Genomic DNA, 26240 nt, shown 5'->3' on the forward strand with positions numbered 1-26240 from the left:
GTAAACTGGGCTTTAAAAATAAGCAGCTCTGTACACAAGCAAACAATCGAAGCGTCCTTGGCGGAAGTAATGCACCGCTAATCTTGCCCCGTCAGTGTAGAACAAAACTGTGCCACTACATGCTAGCCACTACTTAGCTCTACAGTGCAATGTATGCATCATAATTTCCGTCAGCGCAGAAATTATTTTTAAATTGTTTCAAAGATTCATCAAAATATGCTAACTTTTATTAGCCTCCTTACAGCAATTCACATTACATGTTAGCATTAAGCTAATTTTTGTCGTTTAAATCTAAAATTTGTCCGTCTTACAGTAAACTGATTTCCAATTAAGCAATCTAAATATCCTCGGCGGAAATAATGGTCCGCTAAGTTTACCCTGTCAGTGTAGTACTAAACTGTGCCACATCATGCTAGGCAACTCTCAGCTCTACTGTGTAATACGGGCATCATAATATAGAAATATTTCGATTCAAGTAGTTTTAAAGATTGACGAAGACATGCCAACTTCCATTAGCCTGTTTAGCGCATTTACATTACATGTTAGCGTTAAGCTAGCACATGTACATTTTTGTCGTTTATAATCTTAAAATGTGTATGTTTTATAGTTAACTGGGATTCACGAATAAGCAGCTCTGTACACAAGCAAACAATCGAAGCGTTGTAGGCGGAGCTAATGGGCCGCTAACCACTGAACAGTGCCGCAACATGCTAACCAGCACTCAGCTCTACAGTGTAATACATGCATCGTAATTTCCGTCAGCCCAAAAATTTCTTTTCAAACTGTTTTAAATAGATTTACTGACAAATGCTAACTTTCATTAGCCGGTTTACAGCATTTCACATTACATGTTAGCATTAAGCTAACAGATGTTTTCCTACAAACATTTTTGTCAGTTAAATCAAAAAAATATGTCTGTCTTAAAGTAAACTGATTCACAAATAAGCAGCTTTGTACACAAGCAAACAATGGAAGCGTTGTAGGCGGAGCTATTGGACCGCTAACCACTAAACAGTGCCACAACATGCTAACCAGCACAAATCTCTACCGTGCAATACATGTGTTGTAGTTTCCATCAGCACAAGAAATTCTTTTCAAATTGTTATAATTAAAGATTTACTGAAAAATGCTAACTTTCATTAGCCGGTTTAAAGCATTTCACATTAATTGTCAGCATTAAGCTAAAAGATGTTTTCCTACAAACATTTTTGTCGGTTAAATAAAAAATATGTCCGTAATAAAGTAATCTGATTTACAAATAAGCAGCTCTGTACACAAGCAAACAATGGAAGCGTTGTAGGCGGAGCTAATGGACCGCTAACCACTAAACAGTGCCACAACATGCTATTTAGCGCAAATCTCTACCGTGTAATACATGCGTTGTAGTATCCATCAGCACAAGAAATTCTTTTCAAATTGTTATAATTAAAGATTTACTGAAAAATGCTAACTTTCATTAGCCGGTTTATAGCATTTCACATTACATGTTAGTATTCGGCTAACAGATGTTTTCCTACAAACATTTTTGTCAGTTAAATCAAAAATATGTCCGTCTTACAGTAAACTGATTCACAAATAAGCAGCTCTGTACACAAGGAAACAATGGAAGCGTTGTAGGCGGAGCTAATGGACAGCTAACCACTTAACAGTGCCACAACATGCTAACCAGCACTCAAATTTACCGTGTAATACATGCGTTGTAGTTTCCGTCAGCGCGAAAATTTCTTTTAAACTGTTTAAAGATTTACCGAAACATGCTAATTTCCTGTTCACAGCATTTCACATTACATGTTAGCATTACGCTAACAGATGTTTTCTTATAAACATTTTTGTCATTTAACTCTAAAATGAGTCTGTCTAACAGAAAACTGATTTACAAATAAGCAGCTCTGTACACAAACGAACAAAACAATCGAAGCGTCCTTGGCAGAGGTAATGGACCGCTAATCTTCGGAGGCGAGTAGACGCACGCCGCCCTCGCCGATTAAACCCGTAGCAGTCTCGGCTAATCTGATGCAACACACACACACACGGGTGCGTCTTCTGCGCCAGAGAGTGAGTCTGCGGAGGGCGGGGTTGTGTGTTGCTATGGCGATGAAAGGTCCTTCCAAGCAGCTGGTGATTGGCTGACTCTGCACAGCACCATTTTTCCATTCTTAACAACCCACACCCAGGAGATCCAATCACCAGACGCATTCCACGCTGCTGTACTGCGCCTCCTCTGGAGCTTCTCGTGGCTTGCGGACCAGCGGAGCAGGTCATCAGATTCCATTTTAGCTTTATTGCTTCTTATTATTACTATTTACTGCATGATAAATGGGATAAGGGGGGTGGCTTATGTGTCTCTATGTGATCCACATTGTCTGTGTCCGCTAAAGTAGCCGCCTGAATATTTTATCAGTGTGTCCAGACCGCATGGAAAACACACCGATGACATCACCAGGCTCATTATTAACTGTTAATAAGATTCTGCTCAGTGGCGTGTGTGTGTGTATGTGCTAAGGTGAGCTAGCAACACGCTAACTAACGATTTTTCGGCTGTTTCTCCAGATGGTTCAGACCGGAAGCTTGTCGTCAGCAGTTCACTGGTAATTGTTGTTACTACGTTCAGGTGAATAATGCATGTTGATGGTTATGTTATTGGATGCTTTGTGGCATTTTTTTTTTTTTTAATTTTGCTACATTTCCATTATTATTCCTAGTGGGGTTTTTTTCCATCGACATGTGAATATTATTTGGACATGTGGCCATTCCACTATGTCGTATTATGCATATTATTATATTTATTATTATTATTGTTTTATTACTACATTATAACACAGTCCTTTATATTACTAGTCTTTTTTTCATGGACATATGAATTTTATTTGGACATGTGTTCATTCCACTATGTCGTATTATGCATATTATTATATTTATTTATTTATTTATTTTTTATCACTAATTTATAACATTGTAATTACATAAGTCCCTTCTCTGGTCCAAATTTCCATATATTATACTTTTTTGTAAATCTGGTTTTCTGGATTCATAATTCGCACTTTTGTTGTCTAATTGCGCAATGACAATAAAGGCATTGATGCTTGATATCTTCATTTGAACTGGTGGAAGCTGGCAACATTTCCCTTATTATTCCTAGTGGGGTTTTTTTTATTGACATATGAATGTTATTTGGACATGTGGTCATTCCACTATGTTGTATTATGCATATTGTTATATTTATTGTTATTATTGTTTTATTACTACGTTATAACACTGTCCTTTATATTACTGGTCTTTTTTCGTGGACATATGAATGTTATTTGGACATGTGGTCATTCCACTATGTCGTATTATGCATATTGTTATATTATTATTATTGTTTTATTAGTACATTATAACACTGTAATTACATACAGTATGTCCCCTCTCTGTTCCAAATTTCCATATATTTTATTATACTTTTTTGTAAATCAGGTTTTCTGGATTCATAATTCGCACTTTTGTTGTCTAATTGCGCAATGACAATAAAGGCATTCATGCTTAATATCTTCATTTGAACTGGTAGAAGCTGGCAACATTTCCCTTATTATTCCTAGTGGGTTTTTTTTCATTGACATATGAATGTTATTTGGACATGTGGCCATTCCACTATGTCGTATTATGCATAGTATTATATTATTATTATTGTTTTATTACTACATAACACTGTCCTTTATATTACTAGTCTTTTTTTCATGGACATATGAATGTTATTTGGACATGTGGTCATTCCACTATGTCGTATTATGCATATTACTATATTTACTATTATTATTGTTTTATTACTACATTATAACACTGTAATTACATATGTCCCTTCTCTGTTCCAAATTTCCATATATTTTATTATACTTTTTTGTAAATCAGGATTTCTGGATTCATAATTCGTACTTTTGTTGTATAATTGCGCAAAACAATAAAGGCATTCATTCTTAATATTTTCATTAGATCTGGTAGAAGCTGGCAGTGATTGGCTTTGAATACTCATGTTTGAGTGCCATTGACAGCAATGGACGTCCGATTTATTTTGTCTGGGAGGGTGCGAATAGACACTTTTGTCGTGGAAATTTCCTGTTCAGTGGAACACTTTGGTAGCTTTTTCAAACGATCTATCGACTCTTGGCAGGAACGAATCACGAACCGATACAAAGTATAGCGATATACAGGTAGTCCTCCAGTTACGAACAAGCTCCGTTCCAACACGGGCGACGTAACCCGAATTTCCGCATAAATCGGAATTAATTCTTTAAGTACTCCTAAATAACAATCCAAAAAATCCAAAAGTATTGTATTTTGTTTAACGATGGAGGATACACAGCCCTCTGGTGGCAGCGTTGGGTCAGGAGTCTGACATGGATAAAAGATCGCTGCGCTCTGGTTTGGTCCACCTAAGTCTGTAAGTTGTTTCAGCTAATATATTTTTGTGTCTGCATTTGTAATTAAGTTAGCTACAGTTTGTGGAGTTAGGTGTGAGCAACTTGCTATGAGAATTGTAAATATGTTAGCATTCATAGCATTTAAGCTAGTGGACCTTTTTCAGGCAAATTAGGCTAATTCTACTAAATTTACATATTGTTCAAATTAGATGGATGTTTAAACACCAATTGTTTTGTGTCAAGTGTTTTGAACATAAGTGTACATATGTGTGTTATAGCTTTACAAATTTTCAGAAGTGAAGGAAGGAAAAAGCACAGTTGCCTTGTTTGCTGTCCGTAAAGTTGAACAACTTCGTTTAGTGAGGCCAGAACACGTCATGCTAATAAAGTAAAGTAAAAAATAAGATACTGTAAGGTACAATAAGGTACTGTTTATGTGACTTTAAAAAATGAAGCGACAAAATGGCAGATGAGACTTGAGCGTCGTAAAGTTGAAATCGCGTAGGTCAAGTACGTCGTAACCCGGGGACTACCTGTACTTCTAAACTAAATAAAGAATGCATAAACAAAGATATTAGCTCAAACAAAAACATACCTTATGTTGGTCTTAACACGGAGCAGCTGGATTCAGCCATGTTAGACGAGTCTGTTGCCACTAGAGGGTAGTGTATCCCCCCCAAATAAAACTAAATTCAACACTTTAAATCGTCACTCTGATTAAACTAATCCTCGAAGCAGCAAAATTTGACTCGGAAGCCTTTTTCTAGTCGAATTACACGAGTCAATCGATTTATCATTGCAGTACTACTCTGTCGGTTTTCAAAATCGTAACTCAATGTGAAACTTTTCATGCTTTAGACTTCTAAAAGAATGTTCTTTACCCGTTTCACCTGTCCTCGCTTTTTCCCATATTCTTTCAGACTTGAACAGCAGAAACCGCTACTAAGATGCTCTTCAACTGCTGAGTTCAAGCATCTCCTCCACCCGCCATGAAGTCAGACGCTCTGACGACCGCTCACAAATCAGGAGACGGACAGACTTCCAAAGCGAATACCGCCAGAAAACCCGGAGAACGGAGCACGGCGACAAAACCGAAGGCGACGTCAACTGGGGCGCCGGTTTTAAACGGTGCCGCGGGGGCTAGGAGGGATGTCGCCGGTCCGGCTCGATCTCGCGTGGTGAAGGAAACTGATAAGAAGGTTAATCCAGGGAGCAGATTGAAGACCTCCCCTCCTAGCTGCACATCCAGAGCTCTAAAGGGCCCCACGCAACAGGCCAGTTCAGCCGCATCGGCAGAAAACGGCGGCAAGAGCCATCATGTTGTGAACCCATCCATTCCAGGTGCTTTATTGTTGTCTTGAGATCATTTTCCATATGTAAGAAATGCACTTCATTCAAGCATTTTCATTCATCCATTATGTATTGCTTAATCCGGGGTAAAATCGCGGGGGTAGCAGCTTTAGCAGGGAAGCATCGACTTCCCTTACCCCAGCTACTTCAACCAACTCCTCTGGCGGGATCCCAAGGTGTTCCCAGGCCAGCCGAGAGACATAGTCTCTCCAGTGTGTCCTGGGTCGTGCCCGGACCCTCCCGCCACCGGAACACCTCTCCAGGGAGGCGTCCAGGTGGCATCCAAACCAGATGCCCGAGCCACCTCAGCTTGCGACTCTCAACGCAGAGGAGTAGCAACTCAACCCTGACTCCCTCCCGGAGGACCAAGTTTCTCACCCCATCTCGAAGTGGAGTGCCAGTGAAAGGATGGAAGGCCTGCAAGCCGCTGATTGAAGTGGGCTGCAGGTCCACACCAGGTCCTGGAACTCTTGGGGATTTGTGGAATGCCCAGGCAAAGTGCCATTAAGAACATTTTGGAGGTTGCCGAAAAGGTTCACAGTAGCTCTGGCTATTCCCACTAAGACTCAAATTTTTACCTGTTTAAAAACCAATCCATCCATCTATTTTCTCCCGCTTATCCAAGGTCCGTTGCGGGGGCAGCAGCTTCGGCAGAGAAGCCCAGACTTCCTCTTCCCCGCCACTTAATCCAGCGCTTCTTGGAGGAACGCAAGGCGTTCCCAAGTCAGCCAGGAGTCTCTTCAGCGTGTCCTAGGTCGGCTGTGCGGCCTCCTCCCAGAACACCTCACCAGAGAGGTGTCCAGGAGGCATTCTAATCAGATGCCAGAGCCACCTCATCTGGCTCATCTCAATGCGGAGGGGCAGCGGCTATACTCCGAGCCCTCTCGGATGACCAAGCTTCTCACTTGATCTCTAAGGGAGAACCTGGACACCCTGCGGAGGAAACTAATTTCGGCCGTTTGTATCCAGGATCTTGTTCTTTCGGTGAGGACCCACAGCTCTTGACCATAGGTGAGGATAGGAACATAGATCAACTGATAAATCGAGAGCTTCGCCAGGCTCCATCTTCACCATAATGGACCGATGCAGAGTGCGCATCACTGCAGACGCTGCACCGATCCGCTTGTCAATCTCCCATTCCCTCCCGCCCTCACTCGTGAACAAGACCCCAAGATATTTGAACTGCTCCACTTGGAGCAGGATCTCATCCCCAACCCGGAGGGGACATGCACCTTTTCCGACTGAGGACCAGTGTATCAGATTTGGAGGTAGAGATCTTCATTCCAACCGCTTCACACTCGGCTGCAACCTGTTCCAGTGAGAATTGGAGATTGCGGCTTTATGAAGCCAACAGCACCACATCATCAAAAAACCAGAGATTCAATGCTGATGCCACCAAACTGGACCCCCTCAACGCTTCGGCTGCGCCTAGAAATTCTGTTCATAAAAGTTATGAACAGAATCGGTGACAAAGGGCAACCTTGGCAGAGTGCAACCGTCATCGGGAACGAATTCGACTCACAGCCGGCAATGTGGACCAAACTCATACACCTGTCGTACAGGGACCGAACAGACCTTACCAAAGGCTTCGATACCCCGCACTCTTGGAGCAACCCCCACAGGACTCCCCGAGAGACACGGTTAAACGCCTTCTCCAGATGTACAAAACACATTTAGACCAGTTGGGCAAACTCCCATACACCCTTGAGCACCCTGCCAAGGGTGTAGAGCTAGTCCACTGTTCGACGACAGGGACGAAAACCACACGGTTCCTCCTGAATCTGAGAGTCAAGTCTTCCGACAGACCCTCCTCTCCAGCACCCCCTGAATACACTTTATCGGGGAAGCTGAGAAGTGGACATCCTCCAATACCCCCTTATTAAAAAGCGGGACAACCACCCCGGTCTGCCAATCCAGAGGCACTGTCAAGCTTTTTCAAACCAGTTTCAAAATCTGGGACTTCAGTCTAACTGTTGTCTGTCAGAGGTTGAGTCGCTACACATGTAGACAAGAAGAGATAAAGCACTCAGGCTGCTATCAGCATGCCAGCAGCTGCTCAAACGCAGACGTCTAAGCCCTGCACAGCTGCCGGGGGGTAAAGTGGTAGAGCGGTGCTGGGGGGAGTGTTTGCTTGACTGAGCATTTAGAGACTTTGTGGTTAGAAAGGCCGCTAAATCCTGATGTCATCACTGATAGCATTATTCAAAGCCTTTTCTGCTCGAGCGCTTAAAACGCACATGTGGAGCCTCCAAGGCAATTCGTGAAAATTATACTTTAACATTTTAAATGTGTGTAAAAAAAGAAAACCATTTGAACAAGTACATTTTGGCGACGTCACAAATGTGTAAAACTAGCATTTGTCTGACGTTCATTCGCCCCCCAGTCACAATGGATTAGATGTCTAGTGTCTAGATGTCTAGTCAATCTGACTAAAAAAATGTAGGTCCTTCCAGTTTAAATGAATTGGATATCTAGAGCCGTTATTGGCAGCCAATCATTTAAAACACAGTGATGCACCGATACTTGTATTGGTACTGATATGGCACTAAAATTACATCATCGGTATCCGCGAATGATACAATTTTTCGCGATGTACTGTATGGCCAAATTGATCTTAGTCATGCACCGATACGATGCTAGTATCAGTGCCGATACTATCATCAGTATCGGTACTGATACCGCACTAAAATTACATCATCAGTATCGGCGAGTACGAAGAAATGATGTGCCCGTGCTTTATGTACTTTTTCGAGAGCGCTTTTGTCATTTATCCCAAGATGATAATAAGGTCCAGTCGTGTGGCGTCCAATTATCCTTCTGCTCTGAATTAAAATTTTAAAAAGATTACTAGATATGCATCGGCCTAACATTAATTATTAGCAATTTATTGACAGTAATAAAACATAGTCCTACAAAAAGGCACAGTCTTGAACAAAAATAGAGCTGATTTTTCACATATCGACCATAAGATGTCGCCATTGCGCTTTCAACCGTATGATCTGATGTGGTTAAAATGCGGTTCATGTATGTATATGTTTTGTACTGTCTTTTACGGCACTGTTTTAGCCTGGCGGAGGCGTAAGGGTGGCCCGCCAGGCTTATAAAACACTGGGGGGGGGGGACCTGGATTCCGTCAAATTGGCGAGTCCAAGCTCATGCGTCCTTTTTAAAAATTGGTGTCAGGGCAATGCAGGCAAACAGCAAATTTCAAGCTTTTGTCCTCAATGTACTCTGCTGATTTATGACTTGTGTTTCAGGAACAAAACCCAAACAGCCATTGAACAAATCCACGCTGACTAAATCGGATCCAACAAAGCAGACTAGCGGGTGAGTTTTCGCGATCAATTATCTGAAATTTCTGCGAGAGAAACCTTCTGGTTGTCATGGTTTTGTCCGTCAGCAGTCCTGCCAGCAGGTCCAAGGCGAAAGAAGCCATTAAAGTCAAGCCTGGAGCAGCAGAGGGCGCTGTGGCTGGAACGGGGAGAGCCAGAGGAGACACCAAAGGAAAAGGACTGCAAGAAAACCATGGTCAGACTTGTTGTTCTCCATACATTTGTCTAGATCAGTGGTTCTTCACCTGGTTCGGTGAAACCCCAGGGGTTCTTTGAGTACGTTTAAGGTTAAGACACACATGGCCCTATTTTCCTACACTGACAAATCTATGCAGACAGGGAGACAGTTGAGATTTCCGGACACCATTGCTGTTACATCACTTCAACGAGACATGGTCTTGATGTCCGTGGCAAGGAAGCACAGGAAAGACAGGGCCAAGTAGTTCACAAACCTAGTAGTAGAATGTTGGTGAAAAGGATGGAAGGCCCCCTGTGAGCCGATTGAATTGGGCTGCAGGGGCTTTGCAGGTCCGCACCAGGTCCTTGGACTATTGGAGAGTTGTGGAACGCCCAGGCAAAGAGCCACCAAGAACATTTTGGAGGTTGCCAAAAAGGTTCACGGTAGCTCTGCCTGTGGGGATATGTGGCGAAGTGTGCTACCTGGACATGTGTCGGGGCCTGATCACTGGGTCGCCGGGGTGAGGGTGTCTGATGCAAGACCCTAAAAATCCTATGACCCCAAGAACATCACTGACGATGTGTCCAGGTTGCACCACAGGTTCGATTCGACTATGGCAGAGCGGTGCTTTAGGCCAGATTTTGGACTGGTTTGCCACCAATCTAAAGGCTTATTCCATTTCTTTCAACTGCTAGTCCTCTGTCTAATAGAAGGAGAAACTGGTTTGCTCAGTGGAAAGTTGACCTGCATTGAGTATGAGGAAGTATAACAGACGACCAGCGTGGACTCAAATTTTGATCTGGTTAAAAACCCATCCATCCATCCACCCATTTTCTCCCGCTTAAGCCCAGACTTCCCTCTCCCCAGCAACTTCATCCAGCGCTTCTTGGAGGATCCCAAGGCGTTCCCAGGACAGCCAGGAGACATAGCCTCTTCAGCGTGTCCTGGATCGGCCCTGCGGCCTCCTCCCACAACACCTCACCAGGGAGGTGTCCAAAAGGCATCCTAATCAGATGCCTAAGCCACCTCATTTGGCTTCTCTCGATGCGGAGGAGCAGCGGCTCTACTCCGAGCCCTCCCGGATGACTGAGCTTCTCTAAGAGAGAACCCAGACGGTCTACTGAGAAAACTCATTTCGGTCGCTCGTTTCCGGGATCATGTTCTTTCGGTCACGGCCACAGCTCGTGACCGTAGGTGAGGGAAGTTATGTAGTTGAACCGGTGATTAGAGAGGTTCACGTTTCAGCTCAGCTCCCTTCCCCACGACTGACCGATGCCTAGTCCTGAAGACCCCGCATCGATCAGCATGTCGATCTCCCATTCCATTTTTCCCTCACTCATGACTCTGAGGTACTCCTCCACTTAGGGAAGGACCTCATCCCTGAGAGCATTCCCGACTGCTTCACACTTGGCTGGAAACCGTTCCAGTGAGAGTTGAAGGTCACGTCTTGATGAAGTAAACAAAACTACATCCATCCATCAAGCCATTATCTACCAATTAATCCGGGGTCGGGTCACGGAGGCAGCAGCTTAAACAGGGAAGTCCAGACTTTCTTATCCCCAGCCACTTCAACCAGCTCCTCCAGTGGGATCCCAAGGCGTTCCCAGGCCAACAGAGAGTCAGTCTCTCCAGCGTGTCCTGGGACATCCCCTGGGCATCCTGCCGGTGGGACATGCCCGGAACACTTCTCCAGAGAGGCGTCCAGGAGGCATCCAACCCAGATACCCGAGCCACCTCAACTGGCTCCTCTCAACATGGAGGAGTAGCGACTCGACACAGAGTCCTTCCCGGATGGCCGAGCTTCTTACCCTATCTCTAATGGAGAGACCGGACACCCTTCCAAGGAAACTAATTTCGGCAGCTTGTATCCGCGAGTTTGTTGTTTTGGTCATGACCCACAGCTCGCGACCATAGGTGAGGGTTGGAACGTAGTTTTACTGGTAAATCAAGAGCTTCACCTTTTGGCTCAGCTCCTTCTTCACCACGACGCAACGGTGCAGAGTCCGCATCACTGCACCGATCCGCCTGCCGATCTCCCGCTCCTTCCTACCCTCACTTGTGAACAAGACCCCAAGATACTTGAACTCCTCCACTTGGGGCAGGATCTAATCCCCGACCTGGACAGGGAATTCCACCTTTTCCTGGCAGAGGACCATGGTCTCAGATTTGGAGCTTCTGATTCTCATCCCGACTGCTTCACACTTGGCTGCTAACCGTTCCAGTGAGAGTTGAAGGCTGTGGCTTGGTGAAGCAAACAGAACTACATCACCCGCAAAAAGCAGTGATGCAATACTGCGCATCCAAACCAGACCCACTCAAATGCCTCGACTGCGCTTAGATATTCTGTCCATAAAAATTATGAACAGAACCGGTGTCATCGGGCAGTCTTGGCGGAGGTTAACCCTCACTGTTTAGAATCATTCTTTCAAAATGTGAAAAAAATTGATTTTTCGCTTGCTATCTTAGAGATACACGTTTTTGAATTTGAATTATTTAATTCAGACATGTTCGTTGAACGCACATGTGAACCTCATGGGGTTCAGCACCTTTAGCAAGGTTAAGAACCACTGGTCTAGAATAAAACTGAACATCCTGTTAACACCTTTCTACTCTTTTTGTTGTTTAGCCGTCAAGCATGGAGCTCCTGTAAAAAAGCAGGTTTTGCCCAGAAAAGATTTAGACAGCATCAAATCTGCACCTACCAAACCAAATGGAGAAACAACCAAAAAGAACATAACCGGAGCCTCAGCTAAATGTGCTAACAAACCAACCAAAGTGTCTGTGCCGTCTAAGCAACCGTCAAAGTCTTCACCAAAGGCTAAAAGTACGACAGAATATGAGATAGCCTCAACAAAATCCAGAACAAGCAGAAATGGAAAAGGACCCGAAACAAAGGAAAATGCTAAAAGTTTAGACTGTAAAACTGAACAAGAGACGAGTGTTAGCGTAGCACCTTCGAGCCAAGACCAAGATTCTGTTAGCTCCCATCTGGAGACAACTTTGTCTACATCTGATGTACAAAAGACTGAAAAACAGTCCGCAAATGAAGCAGCTAAACCCAGTCTTTCGTCGCAAACTGTTAGATCTGTCACCGCGGTTAAAAAATCTGAAAGTCTCACCGGTGTCGGATCTCCGAGCACCCCCGTAGACACTCCCTGCAGCGTAGGAAGCACCGGCACTCCGTTGGAAGACTCCTGGAGTGGGATTCACCCGCAGATCAGTCCCGCGTCCGAAACGGGCAGCACTCACTCCACCTCCTCGGATGACATCAAGCCCCGCTCCGAGGACTACGACGCAGGGGGCTCGCAGGACGACGACTGCTACAACGAACGAGGCGTTTCCAAATGTGGCACCATGCGCTGCCACGACTTCCTGGGGCGCAGTAGCAGCGACACCAGCACGCCCGAGGAGTTCAAGATGTATGAGACAGGCGCGGGGCTGAGGGTAGAGGTTCGTTTGCGAGGGCGGGAGGCAGAGACGACCAGCGAGGAAGAGGTAGCGAGGCGGCGTCCTCGCTCATGGTTGCAGAAGGAAGAGCATTCAGGAGGCGTCGTGACAGCGGAAACTGTCTCTGAGAATCAGACATCTGAGGAGGAGGATGACAACGAGGAGACCGAAGAAGAGAGGTCCGAAGTGGAGGTGGTCCCCAGTCAAGCTCCAACCGATCACTCGCCTCCGTTTCAAGGGATCGTCAACCTAGCGTTCGACGACGACGGAGGGGACCGAGAGAGCGAGCAGCCGGACTTTCAGTCCGCATCCAACTTTCGCCGATCCGTTCTGCTCTCCGTGGACGAGTGCGAGGAGCTCGGTTCTGAGGAAGGCGGACCCCAGACACCTCAAGACCCTGACGACGCGGCTACTCCCTGCGATGTTTTCGAGTCGGACTCCGTCACTCCGCAATCTCACTGCGCCCGGTCGCCCAATCCGTGCGAACATTCAGGTACAGATCAAGAAAAGCCCGAGGAGCTCCGGGAAGAGACGTGTGCCGGCACCGAAGCCGCCGCAGACCCCCCGCCCCAAGAGCGTCCGTGTCACCTGGACCTCCGGCAACCGTACGCCAACGGAATCAAGAAGGCCGACTTACACCTAGACTTAAATGAGCCACACATGACGGGGGACTCTCCCGTACGTGCTGCACAATCTCCAGCAGGTAACGTATGATCTATGGACTTCTTCCTTGATCCTCCCCTCAAATCTGCGCCCGACTCCTAGACCTGACCCATGTTCTACCAACCATCCCTTGTGTAGACAAAAAAAGGATATTACCTCTTAAGACATTCAGGTTCAAATTCAAATCAACTTCATGGCTAAACATCGGCTCTCATCTCAGCATATTTGAATTTGCAACATCGATATCCTTAGACTTTGGCGAAGACCCTGAGGCGCCTTTCCCCAAAAAATATATTTAAAGCACTTTATTTTGGGGTTTATTTCATGCAACGCTACGCATTTCCACCTCTGAAGTTACCGTGTACAGCATTTTAACACACCGCAGACCTCAATACGGATACTTTTATGGCAAAATTTAGCAGATACGCTAGCAAACGACTGTTCTATCTGTTTAGCAAGTATTACTTGAAATTCTCACTTAAAAATATACAAAATGTCTTGGCATTAATGATAATAAATCTGGGGTGTCAGACTCATCTTTTTCATGGGCCAAGTCATTTGTTTAGAACAGGGGCAGGGGCGGAATTTAGGACTACAAAAAATTCCTCATGGTTTAAAAAAAAAAAAGGTTGATTTTTAATAGGAAAAATACATGAAATATTCTATTTATTTCATTTAAAATTATTTTTTAAATAAGGGAAATGTATTTCTGTAGTCCTTGATCTTATATTGCGGACTACAAAAATGTTCTTTTAATTTTTATTGTATTTTTTTCTCTAATTTTTAACGGGAAAAATACATTAAATATTCTATTTTTTTATATATTTGTTCGATTTAAATTTTTTATTGTTTTTTTTTTAAATGAGAGAGAATGTATTTCTGTAGTTCTTGATCTTGAGGACAACAAAAATATTCTTTAAATTTCATTTTATTTTTTTATTATTTTTAACAGAAAAAAATACATTAAATATTCCGTCTATTTAATTTTAAAATTGGGGAAAATATGTTTTTGTCGTCCTTGATCTTTCATTGAGGACTACAAAAATCTTGTTTTAATTTTATTTAAAGAAAACAACAACAAAAAATTTCAAAGGAAAAAATATATCAAATATTCAGTTTAATTTTTTTTTTTAATGAAGGAAAATTTTTAGTCTTTAGTTTTTTTAATGGGAAAAATACATTCAATATTTCCTTTATTTAATTTACATTTTTTAAATTTATTTCTGTAGTCCTTGGTCATATATTGGGGACTACAAAAATGTTCTTTTTATTTTATTTTTTATTTTATTTCTCTTTAACAGGCAAAATACATTAAATATTGTATTTATTTAATGTATTTTTTAAAGTTTATTTTTAAAACTTAAATTTAGAAAATGTAGTCCTTGATCCTTCATTGAGGACGACAAAAATTTCATTTAAAAATTTTTTTGATTTTTTTTTTTTTTTCAATGGGAAATAATACGTTCAATATTCTGTTCATTTAATTTTTTTAAATTTATTTTTAAATAGGGGGGATTTTTTCTGCAGTCAGTCGTTAATCTTTCATTGAGGATTACTTAAAAAATCTTTTAATTGTACTTTTATTTTTTTAAGCAGGAAAACTACATTCAGTATTCTATTTACATAATTTAATTTTTTTAAATGTATTTTTAAATGAGAGATTTTAGTCCTTGATCCTTCATTGTGGATGGTAAAAATTGTATCTAAAAAATTTTTTTGATTATATTTTTAACAGGAAAAATACGTACAATATTCCGTTTATTTAATTTTTATTTTATTTGTAAATGGGGAATTTTGTAGTCCGTGATCATATATTGAGGACTACAAAAAAGTTACATGAAATATTTAAAAATGTATTTATTTTGATCATTCATTGAGGACATTCAAGCTCTCATTAAGGACTACAAAAAAATCTTTTAATTAAAAATAATGATTTTTAACAGGAAACTAAATTAAATATTTTGGTTTAAAATTTTTTTTTCTTATTCTGTAGTCCTTCGTCTTTCATTGAAGACATTATTTTTTTAAATGCTTTTTTTTTCATTAGGAAAAATACAGTAAATATTCTGATTTCTGTAGTCCTTGAGCTTTCATTGAGGACTACAAAAATTGTTTATATTTGATCAAAAAAAAGTTTAGATTTTTTTAAAATGAGAAAAATAAAGTAAAATGTTAGATTTCTGTAGTGCTTGATCTTTTTTATTGAGGCCTACAGAATGTTTATCTAAACAAAAAACATCAAGTCAATGCACACGATAAACTTTCGTGGACCACACAAAATGATGTGACGGGCCGGATCTGTCTCTCGCACCTTGAGTTTGACACCCGCGGCATAAATGAACACCCACTGTTACTCTTCTACTAGTATCTTGTTAACTACATAAGAATGTAACTCCCCAAAATAAAATAAACAACTGCGATGTTTGTTAAAATGCTATACATGATAACGTTCTGTTTTTTTTTTTTTTTGGTTCAAGCTAACATAATTCAGTTGGAATAAAAACATATTTGCATCTCCTGGTTGTTCTTGATTTTCTGCACTTTTTTGTTTGTGATGTTATGTATGATTTGGGCATTGCACCCATGCATGCTGCTGCTTTCCCTATCATCATTTGTTCATGTTTGTCTTAATTTATATTCCTTTGTGCCCTGTTGACTTGCGTCTCGACGCTTAAGACGAGAAGCGATTCTGTTGTTTGCTTTTGATGGCTCTGTCTCCTAAATGTATGGTACGTTTTGCCTTTCCTTTCTGTCCAAACCCCAAAAGAACTGCAACCGAATTTCCCCTTTGAAAATGAAAGCGTTAAGAATATTGACGCAAACTGGTTTTGTTTCACATTTCGTTCAAAGTTCCGCGCAGTGCATGGCTTGTTGCTTTGTTTGAGCATGTGGATAATCATAATAATAAAAAAGAAATATGCATTTAAAAGTGCTGTTTTTGCTGTAATTGCAGCCGTTTAAGCGGGGGTGTCCAAACGCAGGTCGGCCTTTTTGTGGCCCCACTGCTTTTTTTGGAGGGGGTCACGAGTCGAAATATGAAAAGTTTAATCTTACAAGATTGTGACAAGAAAAATATGGATGTGAACAGATTTAAAATTTTTGGCTTGGTGAGTGACAGGTGTTAGAGTTTAGCAATTATCGGAAACTTGAAATTTGAAGTCAAACTATTTCGCTTGCAATTGTGATACAAAACATCGCCAATAACCTAAAATGTTAAGTAAACTGAAGTTATATTAACCCTTTCGGGGACATTGGTCACACCCGTGGACAGCTTTTTGAAAGTTAGCACTTGGTGCATGTGACACGAAAAAGCATGTTTATTCCATAATACACGCGGTATTTTATGCTCCTGAATGATATGGACCGCTTGGGTGTGTGTGGAAGCGATCGCTATATTTATTTAGTTTTTTGAATCCCGCGCCATGAAAATGAGTGACTTCCGGCTTCGATCTTGCATTGAGGAGGAGGGCGTTGTGACGTGTACGGGTGAAGGCGTCCTCTCCACTAAACAGTCGTACTGTTGTGTATGAGGACTAAGGATTCAGCTGATTTTGCGGATAATTACGTTTATTTTTCGCATCACGCCAGCCAAACGGCTGCAGAAAAATCTTGCTTTATGAGGGAGAGGCGTGTGCGCCTTTTTGGAGTTTCAAAAGGTTCCCATTCACCGTGGATATTGGCCAAAACAAGCCCTACTACTGTGGGACCATTGGACTTACGAGGAAGTGAGTAAACATCTTGTTTTGTATTATGTCAAATACGAATACAGCGATTACAAAGTAAACCCTACAAACTTTCTTTAAATAAAGGACTACTTACATTTGATCATTGATAGGCATGTAAAAAGCTCTCCTCATGCACATTAGCTGCACGTTAGCTGCACAACAACTGCAGCCGCCCTCCTCCGGGGAACGAGCGGTAAATTGCTCTCCGCCGGGTGGTTTGCCGATCCCCAAAGACAATCGACAACCCAGTCATCATGTCAAATAATCTGGGCTAGTTATGTGTGATTTTCCGCTTCGAAGACTTTGAAACATCACTCGGTTCGGGTTAGCATGTCGGCTAGCTGTCACGCCCTTGGTTTGTTTACATTCTCCGAAGCCGGGGAAGGGAAATGACATATGTCTGATTTAGGTGTCATAAACTATCGTTCGGGAGGTGCGACAGTAAATGTGAAGTCGACAGTTTTTACCATTATGGAGTAATTTTGCCATGTCGTCCTGAATAAGTGCATTTTTATTATTTCGTATTCCATTTAGCACAAGACTTATTTGTCATGACCATGCCATTTATTTATCAATTGGGGAAAATACTTGGATAAAAAAAAATATCCTGTAAAAATATTGAAGGAAAGAGACAGAAACAATTACATTTTGCAGCTCTCTTCGTCGCGTTTTCCTCGTTGTGAATAGTTCCCCCTCGACGGGCTGACTGGTCCTTCTCAAGCCATTTATTTAGCTATTGGGGAAAAATACTTGGATAAAAAGAATATCCTGTAAAAATATTGGAGTAGAGAGCCTGAAACAATGACATTTTGTGGCTCTCTTCGTCACGTTTTCCTTGTTCTGAATAATTCCCCCTCAATGGGCTGAATAGTAAAACCGATGAGCCCAGTCTCCGCTGACGTCATCCACCTGTTGGGGACGCTAGAGCCCAATAATGGTCGGCGTGGCTAACCGGCAGATTAAAAAACTAATTTCTGGTTATCTGCGCTTTGCTTAATTGTTGTATAAAGTCGAATCGTCTCAAAATATGATTCTAATTCACATGATAATGCTATTTAAGACTGTTTTGTTTTCTCCTGTCGTATGCTCTGTAAGACTATTAGCCTATTATAGGGCAAGTGATAATTTTCGTTCATTAGAAACGTAAAATATTAAATGTGATGGTGCACTTATTTTCCCCCTTCTGTCATTCATTGCATACTATCCTCATTAAAATATGCAAGCCTATAAATGTTTGGGTGGTTTTAGTTAAAGCAGACACTGTTTTGTCATCCGTGTGATTTTGGCAAAGATCACATTTGATGGTGATTTTATGCAGAAATGTGAGAAATTCCAAAGATACTAGATGGCTTAAATTCATTTTATTTCTGTCGATGTCCCTTTAGGGGATCAAGATCATTTCTAGTGCGCACCTTGCCTGGTACACCAGACTCACCGCTGTTCCAGCTATTGAGTCTGGCCACCATTCACGCGGATACAATTTCCAGGGCGGAGCAAGCCACAGCAAACAGAGAGCGGAGTGGACCAATCAGTGACATGACGTTAGTAAAATGACGAGGGAAGGATGAGGGACTTGCGCGCGGAAGTAAACATATGAAGAGAGCGGAGTTTATTCAACATGGCTAGCGCGAGACAGACTGTTGATAATGACTCGTGTCGATGTGTTTTTGGTCATTTAAAACTGATTTTACCGTGGATTGGAACATATTCTCGGCTCTCCCGTTCACCATCTGTGTTGTTGCGGAGACGACTTTCAACGCGCACGAGTGACGTTGCTCGTTAAGATTACGTCACGCAAATAAACGAATCTGATTTGTCGATTGATTTTGTACCTGCTCGAGAGGCCGTTAATGGGTTGGTTCCCAGACTATACTCTCAGTGTTTGAAAAATACAGGGAGAATAGTCTGGCAGAGCCAGGCAAGTGCGCACCACATACTACATGGTGCGCACCAGATGGTTTAAATGTATTCTATTTCTGTCGATATCCCTTTAAGGGCTCTGTAGAAATTGACAACACAAAAAGATAGGGCTGCAGCTATCGAATATTTTAGTAATCAAGTAATGGACTGAAAAATGTATCGATTAATCGGATAAAACATTTGTAGGTGAAGAGCAATTATAAATATATATGAGAAAACAAGACATTTCATCTAATATTGAACCATTTCCAGTCAATCAATGTCTTTATTTTCGATGTACATTGTTGAAAACAGCCAACAATTGCATCTCAGATGTAACTAGAATTAAAAAAAAGACTAATTCACTGCTTTCACTCAAAAAACTTCTAGTTCTTATGAAAAATATATGTACAGTGGGGCAAATAAGTATTTAGTCAACCACTAATTGTGCAAGTTCTCCCACTTGAAAATATTAGAGGCCTGTAATTGTCAACATGGGTAAACCTCAACCATGAGAGACAGAATGTGGGGGGGAAAACACAGAAAATCAAAATGTTTGATTTTTAAAGAATTTATTTGCAAATCATGGTGTAAAATACGTATTTCGTCAATACCAAAAGTTAAACTCAATACTTTGTTATGTACCCTTTGTTGGCAACTGAGTCCAAACGTTTTCTGTTACTCTTCTCAAGCTTTTCACACACTGTTGCTGGTATTTTGACCCATTCCTCCATGCAGATCTCCTCTAGAGCAGTGATGTTTTGGAGCTGTCGTTGGGCAACACGGACTTTTAAATCCCTCCACAGATTTTCTATGGGGTTGAGATCTGGAGACTGGCTAGGCCACTCCAGGACCTTGAAAGGCTTCTAACAAACCCACTCCTTTGTTGCCCTGGCTGTGTGTTTGGGATCACTGTCATGCTGAAAGACCCAGCCACGTCTCATCTTCAATGCCCTTGCTGATGGAATGAGATTTTCACTCAAAATCTCTTGATACATGGCTCCATTCATTCTTTCCTTTACACCAGTACTTCTCAGATGGTGGGGCGCGCCCCCCCAGGGGGGCGCCGAGCGATGCCAGGGGGGGCGCGAGTGACCTCGGGGAACATGCTTTTATTTTTTTTATTTTTTTTGCCGTACTAGAATAAAGTGTACCTGCACATCCACTCCGTGGGTGGCAGTGGCGCTCTCATTTTCAAAGTGCGTGCAGTATTTTTGAAGTAAGCAAGAGCACACAGAAGAGACTCATGCAGAGCTGGACTCATGCAGCGACCCACTGTCTTCTTCGGTTCTCACGTGTCCGGCCGAGAAGTGCCGTTTTCGGCTTGGGATCGTCACGACCACCGCCCTCACCTACGGTTCTACCTCGGCCGCCGAGAATGCGCTTTTTTCGGGCTGTTTGCCTTTGACTTTTAATATAGTGGGAAATGAGGAAAGACCACTGTTTACTGAGTCTAAAAATGATTATAGCGGAGAAGCCAAATCAGTTAAGATGCCACTTAAAGACATTCGACCTCAATCTCATTGATAAGCCGCTTGATTGGCTGGATTGACGTCCTCGCTGCTACCCCCGTCTCATCTGACCAGAGGGACCTCTTCTTGCTCCTTTACTCCACTGTATTTTTACGGACTACAATTTCGCTTGCTAATTCCCATTAGCCGTTCTGGGGTTCCTGTCTATCCGTCCTGGGAGTGGATCTCTCCTGACTGTGGTACTCCCCAAGGTTTCTCATTTTTCTCCCAATTGACTCTGGAGTTTTTGGAGTTTTTCCTTGCCGGCATGGAGGGTCTTAGGATAGGGGATACCCAGGACTTGAACTGTATCTATTCATCTTTGTTGCTTCATTTCTAATTGTGTATCATATTGCCTCTGTAAAGCCCTTTGAGACCTCTGTTGTGATTGTGGGCTATACAAATAAAATTGAATTGAATTGAATTGAAATTGATTGTTTTTCAGCGAAAATGTGCCGAATATTGCCAATTGTCACAATCGTCCCGCTTTGTCAGTGTTATATCAGTAAACCAGTGAGCACTGTGGTGAATCAGCGAAAATAAAAACTTTCCTTCTGTCCAAAGACTTTTTTCCCCCCCTTCTATTCAGTTTTGTTTTTCGGTCAAATTTTTTGGCACGTTGTCCTGAAGAGTAAATGTTTCTAATCAGTTTGAATTTGTTATTATTTACTGATTTTATTACATTTTATTTTTCAGTATCAAATGGTCAAAAATGTACCTTGAGTGTATTTTTACAGTTTGGATGTGACTTTTTTTTTTTTTTTTTAACTTCAGGCAAATTGATGCGCGTTAAGTCTTTTCTGTTACAAGCAACACAATGTTAAAAAAGTTATACTTTATTATAAGTTGATCTATGTTACTTTTTTTCTTTAATAGAAAAAAAAGGACACAATGTTAGGCTGAGGCGTACTTATAATAGTAATATAGACGAATGATACTATTTACAGTGGTGGCAGAGTTGGGGGGGGGGGGGGCGCGAAACATTTACGTCTTCCTTGGGGGGGCGTAACAGAAAATAATTGAGAAGCACTGCTTTACACAGATCAGTTGTCCTGGTCCCTTTGCAGAAAAACAGCCCCAAAGCATGATTCCACCCCCATCCTTCACAGTGGGTATGGTGCAATTCAGTATTCTTTTCCCTCCAAACACGAGAACCTGTGTTCCTGCCTAAAAGTTCTATTTTGGTTTCATCTGACCATAACACATTCTCCCAGTCCTCTTCTGGATCATCCAAATGCTCTGTACCGAACCGCAGACGGGCCTGGACGTGTACTTTCTTCAGCAGGGGGACACATCTGGCAGTGCAGGATTTGAGTCCCTGGCGGCGCATTGTTTTACTGATAGTAGCCTTTGTTACTGTGGTCCCAGCTCTCTTTAGGTCATTTACTAGGTCCCTCCGTGTGGTTCTGGGATTTTTGCTCACCGTTCTTGGTATCATTTTGACGCCAAGGGGTGAGGAAGGAGTTGAAAGTCAGTGTTGCCCAACGACTACCCCAAAACATCACTGCTCTAGAGGAGATCTGCATGGAGGAAAGTCCAAAATACCAGCAACAGTGTGTGAAAAGCTTCTGAAGAGTTACAGAAAATGTTTGGCCTCTGTTATTGCCAACAAAGGGTACATAACAAAGTAGTAAGATGAACATTTGGTATTGACCAAATACTTATTTTCCACCATGATTTGCAAATAAATTATTTTAAAAAATCAAAAAATGTGATTTTCTGGTTTTTTTTCCACATTCTGTCTCTCATAGTTAGGGTTTACCCATGTTGACAATTACAGGCCTCTCTAATATTTTCAAGTGTGACAACTTGCACGATTAGTGGTTGACTAAATACTTATTTGCCCCACTGTATATCTTACCTAAAATGCCATTACGCTTGATAACACACATCACTTAAAAGTTAGAGGTGTTTTTCCCCACGTGTTTTATTTGAATTTCTATCTGTGTCAAGCTATTTTTAACTTCTAGTTAAGTTTTAAGTTAGTCAAAACTGTAAGTCCTGATAGGATTTTGAGTTTTTGCAGTGTTCAAAATAAATTTTTGATACCTGCTGTATTGGAGCACATTAGGGACCAGTGCTACTTGGTGTTTTATCCAGCAATGACTACTGAGCTAAAATTGACAGTTAGCATTATTAAGTTTTTATTTTACACCCTCGTCACTCTACAGCGCTAACCAATCTATTGTGATGAAACAACAAAATTGCAATAACTGCTTATAACCATCAAAGTGAAGTCTAACTGTAACTGTAGTCTTGAAATAAATCTGAATAAGGAAAAACATTGCAATAAAATACTGCAAACTGGTTAAACTTGAGAGTAGCTGAGATCTGTCATAACAGAACATCGCTTCAATGATATCTGGCGCCATGTAGCGTCGTGAATGGGTATAACGTCTAGACCGCGAATATAAGACGACCCCCACTTTTTCATTCTTATTTCAATGCAAAAAACACTGTCTTATATTCGGGCCAATACGGTAATACAATTAATTAGAGAAAATAAAGTAGAGAAGAACAAAATAAATCACTCTTATGTTGTCTTATGTTATCATCACGGCAAGCGACAGTACCTCAACCAATAAAATGAGTGGGATTACATACTTTCATTGTTCCGTCAGCTCATTGGTCAAAAAGCAAGAGAGGCGGGGGGAATGTTTCACTGCATATTCTTGAAAAGCGGTTATACCACTATTCGAACGACCTCCAAATAAGACATTATTTTCAAGTTTCAAGATAAGACGGGACGAAGTGTGTCCCTTGAAAACTCAATACGGGATGCGTACTTTTGTTTCTGAAAATGGTACGTGATAGAGATGTCCCGATCACGTCATTTTCAAAGTATCGGAATCGGCAAAAAAATATCGGACATGCATTTTCTTAATATTTAAGACTAATATTAAGATTTACTTAATTTTTTAATTAAATCGTTTTCTAATTGTATTTAACGTTACAGACATAATATGTTACACTCTTCCAGAGTCTTTAGTTTAAGCTTAAGGTAGTGTTATCAAATTTATCACGTTAACGGTGAGATTTAATACTTTTTACATTTATCACGTTAAATAAATGCATGCGCTGTACGACCCACTCACACGTTGTCGCGTTCAATCTTTAATAGCGCCGTTTAACCTATACCAGCGGTCTCAAACCGACTCCACAAAGGGCCGCAGTGGGTCCTGGTTTTTGTTCCAACAGATCCAGCACAAACAGTTCAACCAATGAGGTTTCTACTAACATAAGCAGCACCTGATTGCAATCAACTGATTACACTTGTAAGAAACCAGATTGGTGAAAAGGTATTTGTCTCGTTTGGTTGGAATGAAATCCAGTACCCCCTGCGGCCCTTTGAGGACCGGTTTGAGACCACTGACCTATACAGTATTTTGAGCTAAAAAGCAGCGTAAAATGAGTAGAGTGAATTTTGGCAGCCTTTGGAGCCTTTTTTTAAATGGCTAAAGCCTTCCAATCCCTCTGCCAACGATTAGAATAATCGTGGGAAGCAATGTGGGGAAGAAAGGTAATAGTTGATCTTTTTCTTAACACCCTATGTTATTTCCCAACGCAGAGAGGATATATCAATCGGTACCACGACGCACAGTCATGGTTGCACTTCCCATCATGCATTTGGGCAGAAGTTAAATGGCTACAGTATCATTTACTGAAAGCTCAACAAATACACTAGATGGCAATATTTAGTCACACTATACAAAGTCACATTTATCCTTTAAGAATTACAAGTCTTTCTATCCGTGGATCCCTCTCACAGAAAGAATGTTAATGTAAATGCCATCTTGAGGATTTATCGTCATAATAAACAAATACAGTACTTATGTACTGTATGTTGAATGTATATATTCGTCGGAGTTTTATTCATTTTTTTCTTAATGCATTGCCAAAATGTATATGATCGGGAAAAATTATCGGGAATGATTGGAATTGAATCGGGAGCAAAAAAAATCAATCGGATTAAGAAATATCGGGATCGGAAGACACTCAAACTAAAACGATCGGGATCGGATCGGGAGCAAAAAAACATGGTCAGAACAACCCTAGTACGTAATTGTACCTTATTTTCCTTTTCAAATGTGAAATGATCCCAGAATTTTGGCATCATCAAATTTGTAGGGACAAGTTCCTCGTTCCTCGTCGCCATTTTATTTTGCCAGAATGAGACAGTAATATTAGTTGATGTGTTTTGCGTTGAGGCAGATATTTTTCCTATTTATTAACTGGATTTTTCCCATTAGACATACAGTACTGTATCTTGACATATGTTGGAAAAAGTTTGGACACCCCTGCATTAAAGCACACTGCTCCCTACACAACTTCAGTCTGCTGCAGGCTACAATGTTTGTTTTTTTGCCGCATCGCTGGCTGTGATTTGTCTCCGAAATGTTCAAACTCAAGACGACCAGTGGGGCTGTGATACAGTTTGTCATTTTGCAATATTGTCAATTGTTTTTAGGCGACATTGCTTGTGACAGATTGGATCTAGGCGGCGGCAACCGCCAGCGGACGCCGTCCAACAAAGCCCTCTCCCCTATTTACGAGACGGACACAGGCGACACGTTTGCGCGCCGCTCGGACAGATCGGGACAAGGGAACAATGAGGACAAACGCAGCGAGTTTGCAGAGCGGGACTGGAACCTGCTTCGGCAGCTCCTCTCGGACCAGGAGTCCAATTTGGGTGTGATCAACCCGGTGCCGGAGGAGCTGAACTTGGCGCAGTACCTCATCAAGCAGACGCTGTCGTTGTCACGGGACTGCCTGGACACCAGGGCCTTCCTGTCCCCGGAGAGGGAGACCTTCAAGCGGTGGGCGGAACTCATATCGCCCATGGAGGACTCGTCCACCAGCATTACGGTGACCAGTTTCTCCCCGGAAGACGCCGCCTCGCCACAAGGGGAGTGGACCATTGTGGAACTGGAAACGCATCACTGACCTGCAACGCGCAGAAGAAACATACTACATTTTAGTCCTAATTTATTCAAAATCATGCTTTTTTTATTACCCTCTGGTCTGTTATGCCTGCTGGTATTTACTTCACATTACATCCATAGCAAAAAAGTTCTAATTTTGTGGTCTCCAACCACTAGGCCACATGGAAACTACAAATATATTTTAATCGTTACAGAAATGGGCACCTCTCGTCTTGATCATACTGTTTTAATGGATTCTTAAGAAGAAAACTTGTCTAAAGTGTTGCATTTGATGTCATATTACTAAAATAAACCTCTGTGTAGAGTTGAAATAGTTCATTTGGTCAACACACGCACACAATAGGCTAATAATTGTTTACGTTATCGGATGAACAGAGTTTATAGAGAGATTATATAAATACAGTATGCTAAATATGGGCGGGGAGGGGGTGCATTTTCCACACACCAGACTGATATTAACTGGTAGTATTTACAGAAGAATATAGTTGAGTTGTGTACTCGGGTATTAGCAACTACTGAATTCTAATGTATTTTCAAGTACACAATGTATGTAGTTGCTAGCTGGCACGATCTTTTTATGCTTCACAAAAATGGCTGTATTATAAATACAGTGGGATGAATGTGGGGAAAAAAATGAATTTTTCACACACCACACTGATATTACCTGGTAGTTTTTATCGGAAAATATAGTTGAGTTGTGTATTCAAGTATTAGTGCTTGCTGAAATCTAATGTATTTTCAAGTATACAATGTCAACTAGTATTTAAACAAGCAGTATTAGTTACCTGGCAGCTG

At 41.7% G+C, this 26240-nt stretch overlaps 1 protein-coding gene and 1 long non-coding RNA gene across 4 annotated transcripts in view; one reads left to right on the plus strand and one right to left on the minus strand.

Moving 5' to 3' along the window:
• The window catches only part of LOC130918583 (uncharacterized), a 34457-nt gene that overhangs the window by 7636 nt on the left and 581 nt on the right, over positions 1 to 26240 (minus strand). The window contains exon 2 of the long non-coding RNA XR_009063786.1: positions 25237 to 25447. This is a non-coding gene — a long non-coding RNA (uncharacterized LOC130918583). The remainder of the gene's footprint in view (positions 1 to 25236; positions 25448 to 26240) is intronic.
• btbd8 (BTB domain containing 8) lies at positions 1411 to 25701 on the plus strand. Of its 3 annotated transcripts, none has more exons than XM_057840389.1 (7): positions 1411 to 2257; positions 2551 to 2588; positions 5318 to 5738; positions 9005 to 9074; positions 9148 to 9275; positions 11884 to 13407; positions 24971 to 25701. In XM_057840389.1, the coding sequence occupies exons 3-7, from the start codon at positions 5387 to 5389 to the stop codon at positions 25444 to 25446; spliced, it is 2550 nt and encodes an 849-aa protein (XP_057696372.1). In that variant the 5' UTR covers positions 1411 to 2257; positions 2551 to 2588; positions 5318 to 5386; the 3' UTR covers positions 25447 to 25701. The 3 variants fall into 3 exon arrangements, with proteins under 3 accessions (XP_057696372.1, XP_057696371.1, XP_057696373.1); XM_057840388.1 differs by having other exon boundaries at positions 2551 to 2611; positions 24971 to 25700; XM_057840390.1 differs by having other exon boundaries at positions 2551 to 2611; positions 9151 to 9275; positions 24971 to 25692.

This window comes from Corythoichthys intestinalis, chromosome 7 (assembly GCF_030265065.1).
Source record: "Corythoichthys intestinalis isolate RoL2023-P3 chromosome 7, ASM3026506v1, whole genome shotgun sequence".
In the NCBI taxonomy this organism is placed as follows: domain Eukaryota; kingdom Metazoa; phylum Chordata; class Actinopteri; order Syngnathiformes; family Syngnathidae; genus Corythoichthys; species Corythoichthys intestinalis.

Excerpts from the sequence above, each read along its gene's own strand:
- btbd8 (XM_057840389.1), top strand. The coding sequence starts at position 5,387 with ATGAAGTCAGACGCTCTGACGACCGCTCACAAATCAGGAGACGGACAG. Across the intron at positions 9,075-9,147 it reads CCAACAAAGCAGACTAGCGG|CAGTCCTGCCAGCAGGTCCA; the intron begins GTGAGTTTTCGC and ends TTTGTCCGTCAG. Across the intron at positions 13,408-24,970 it reads TGCTGCACAATCTCCAGCAG|GCGACATTGCTTGTGACAGA; the intron begins GTAACGTATGAT and ends AATTGTTTTTAG.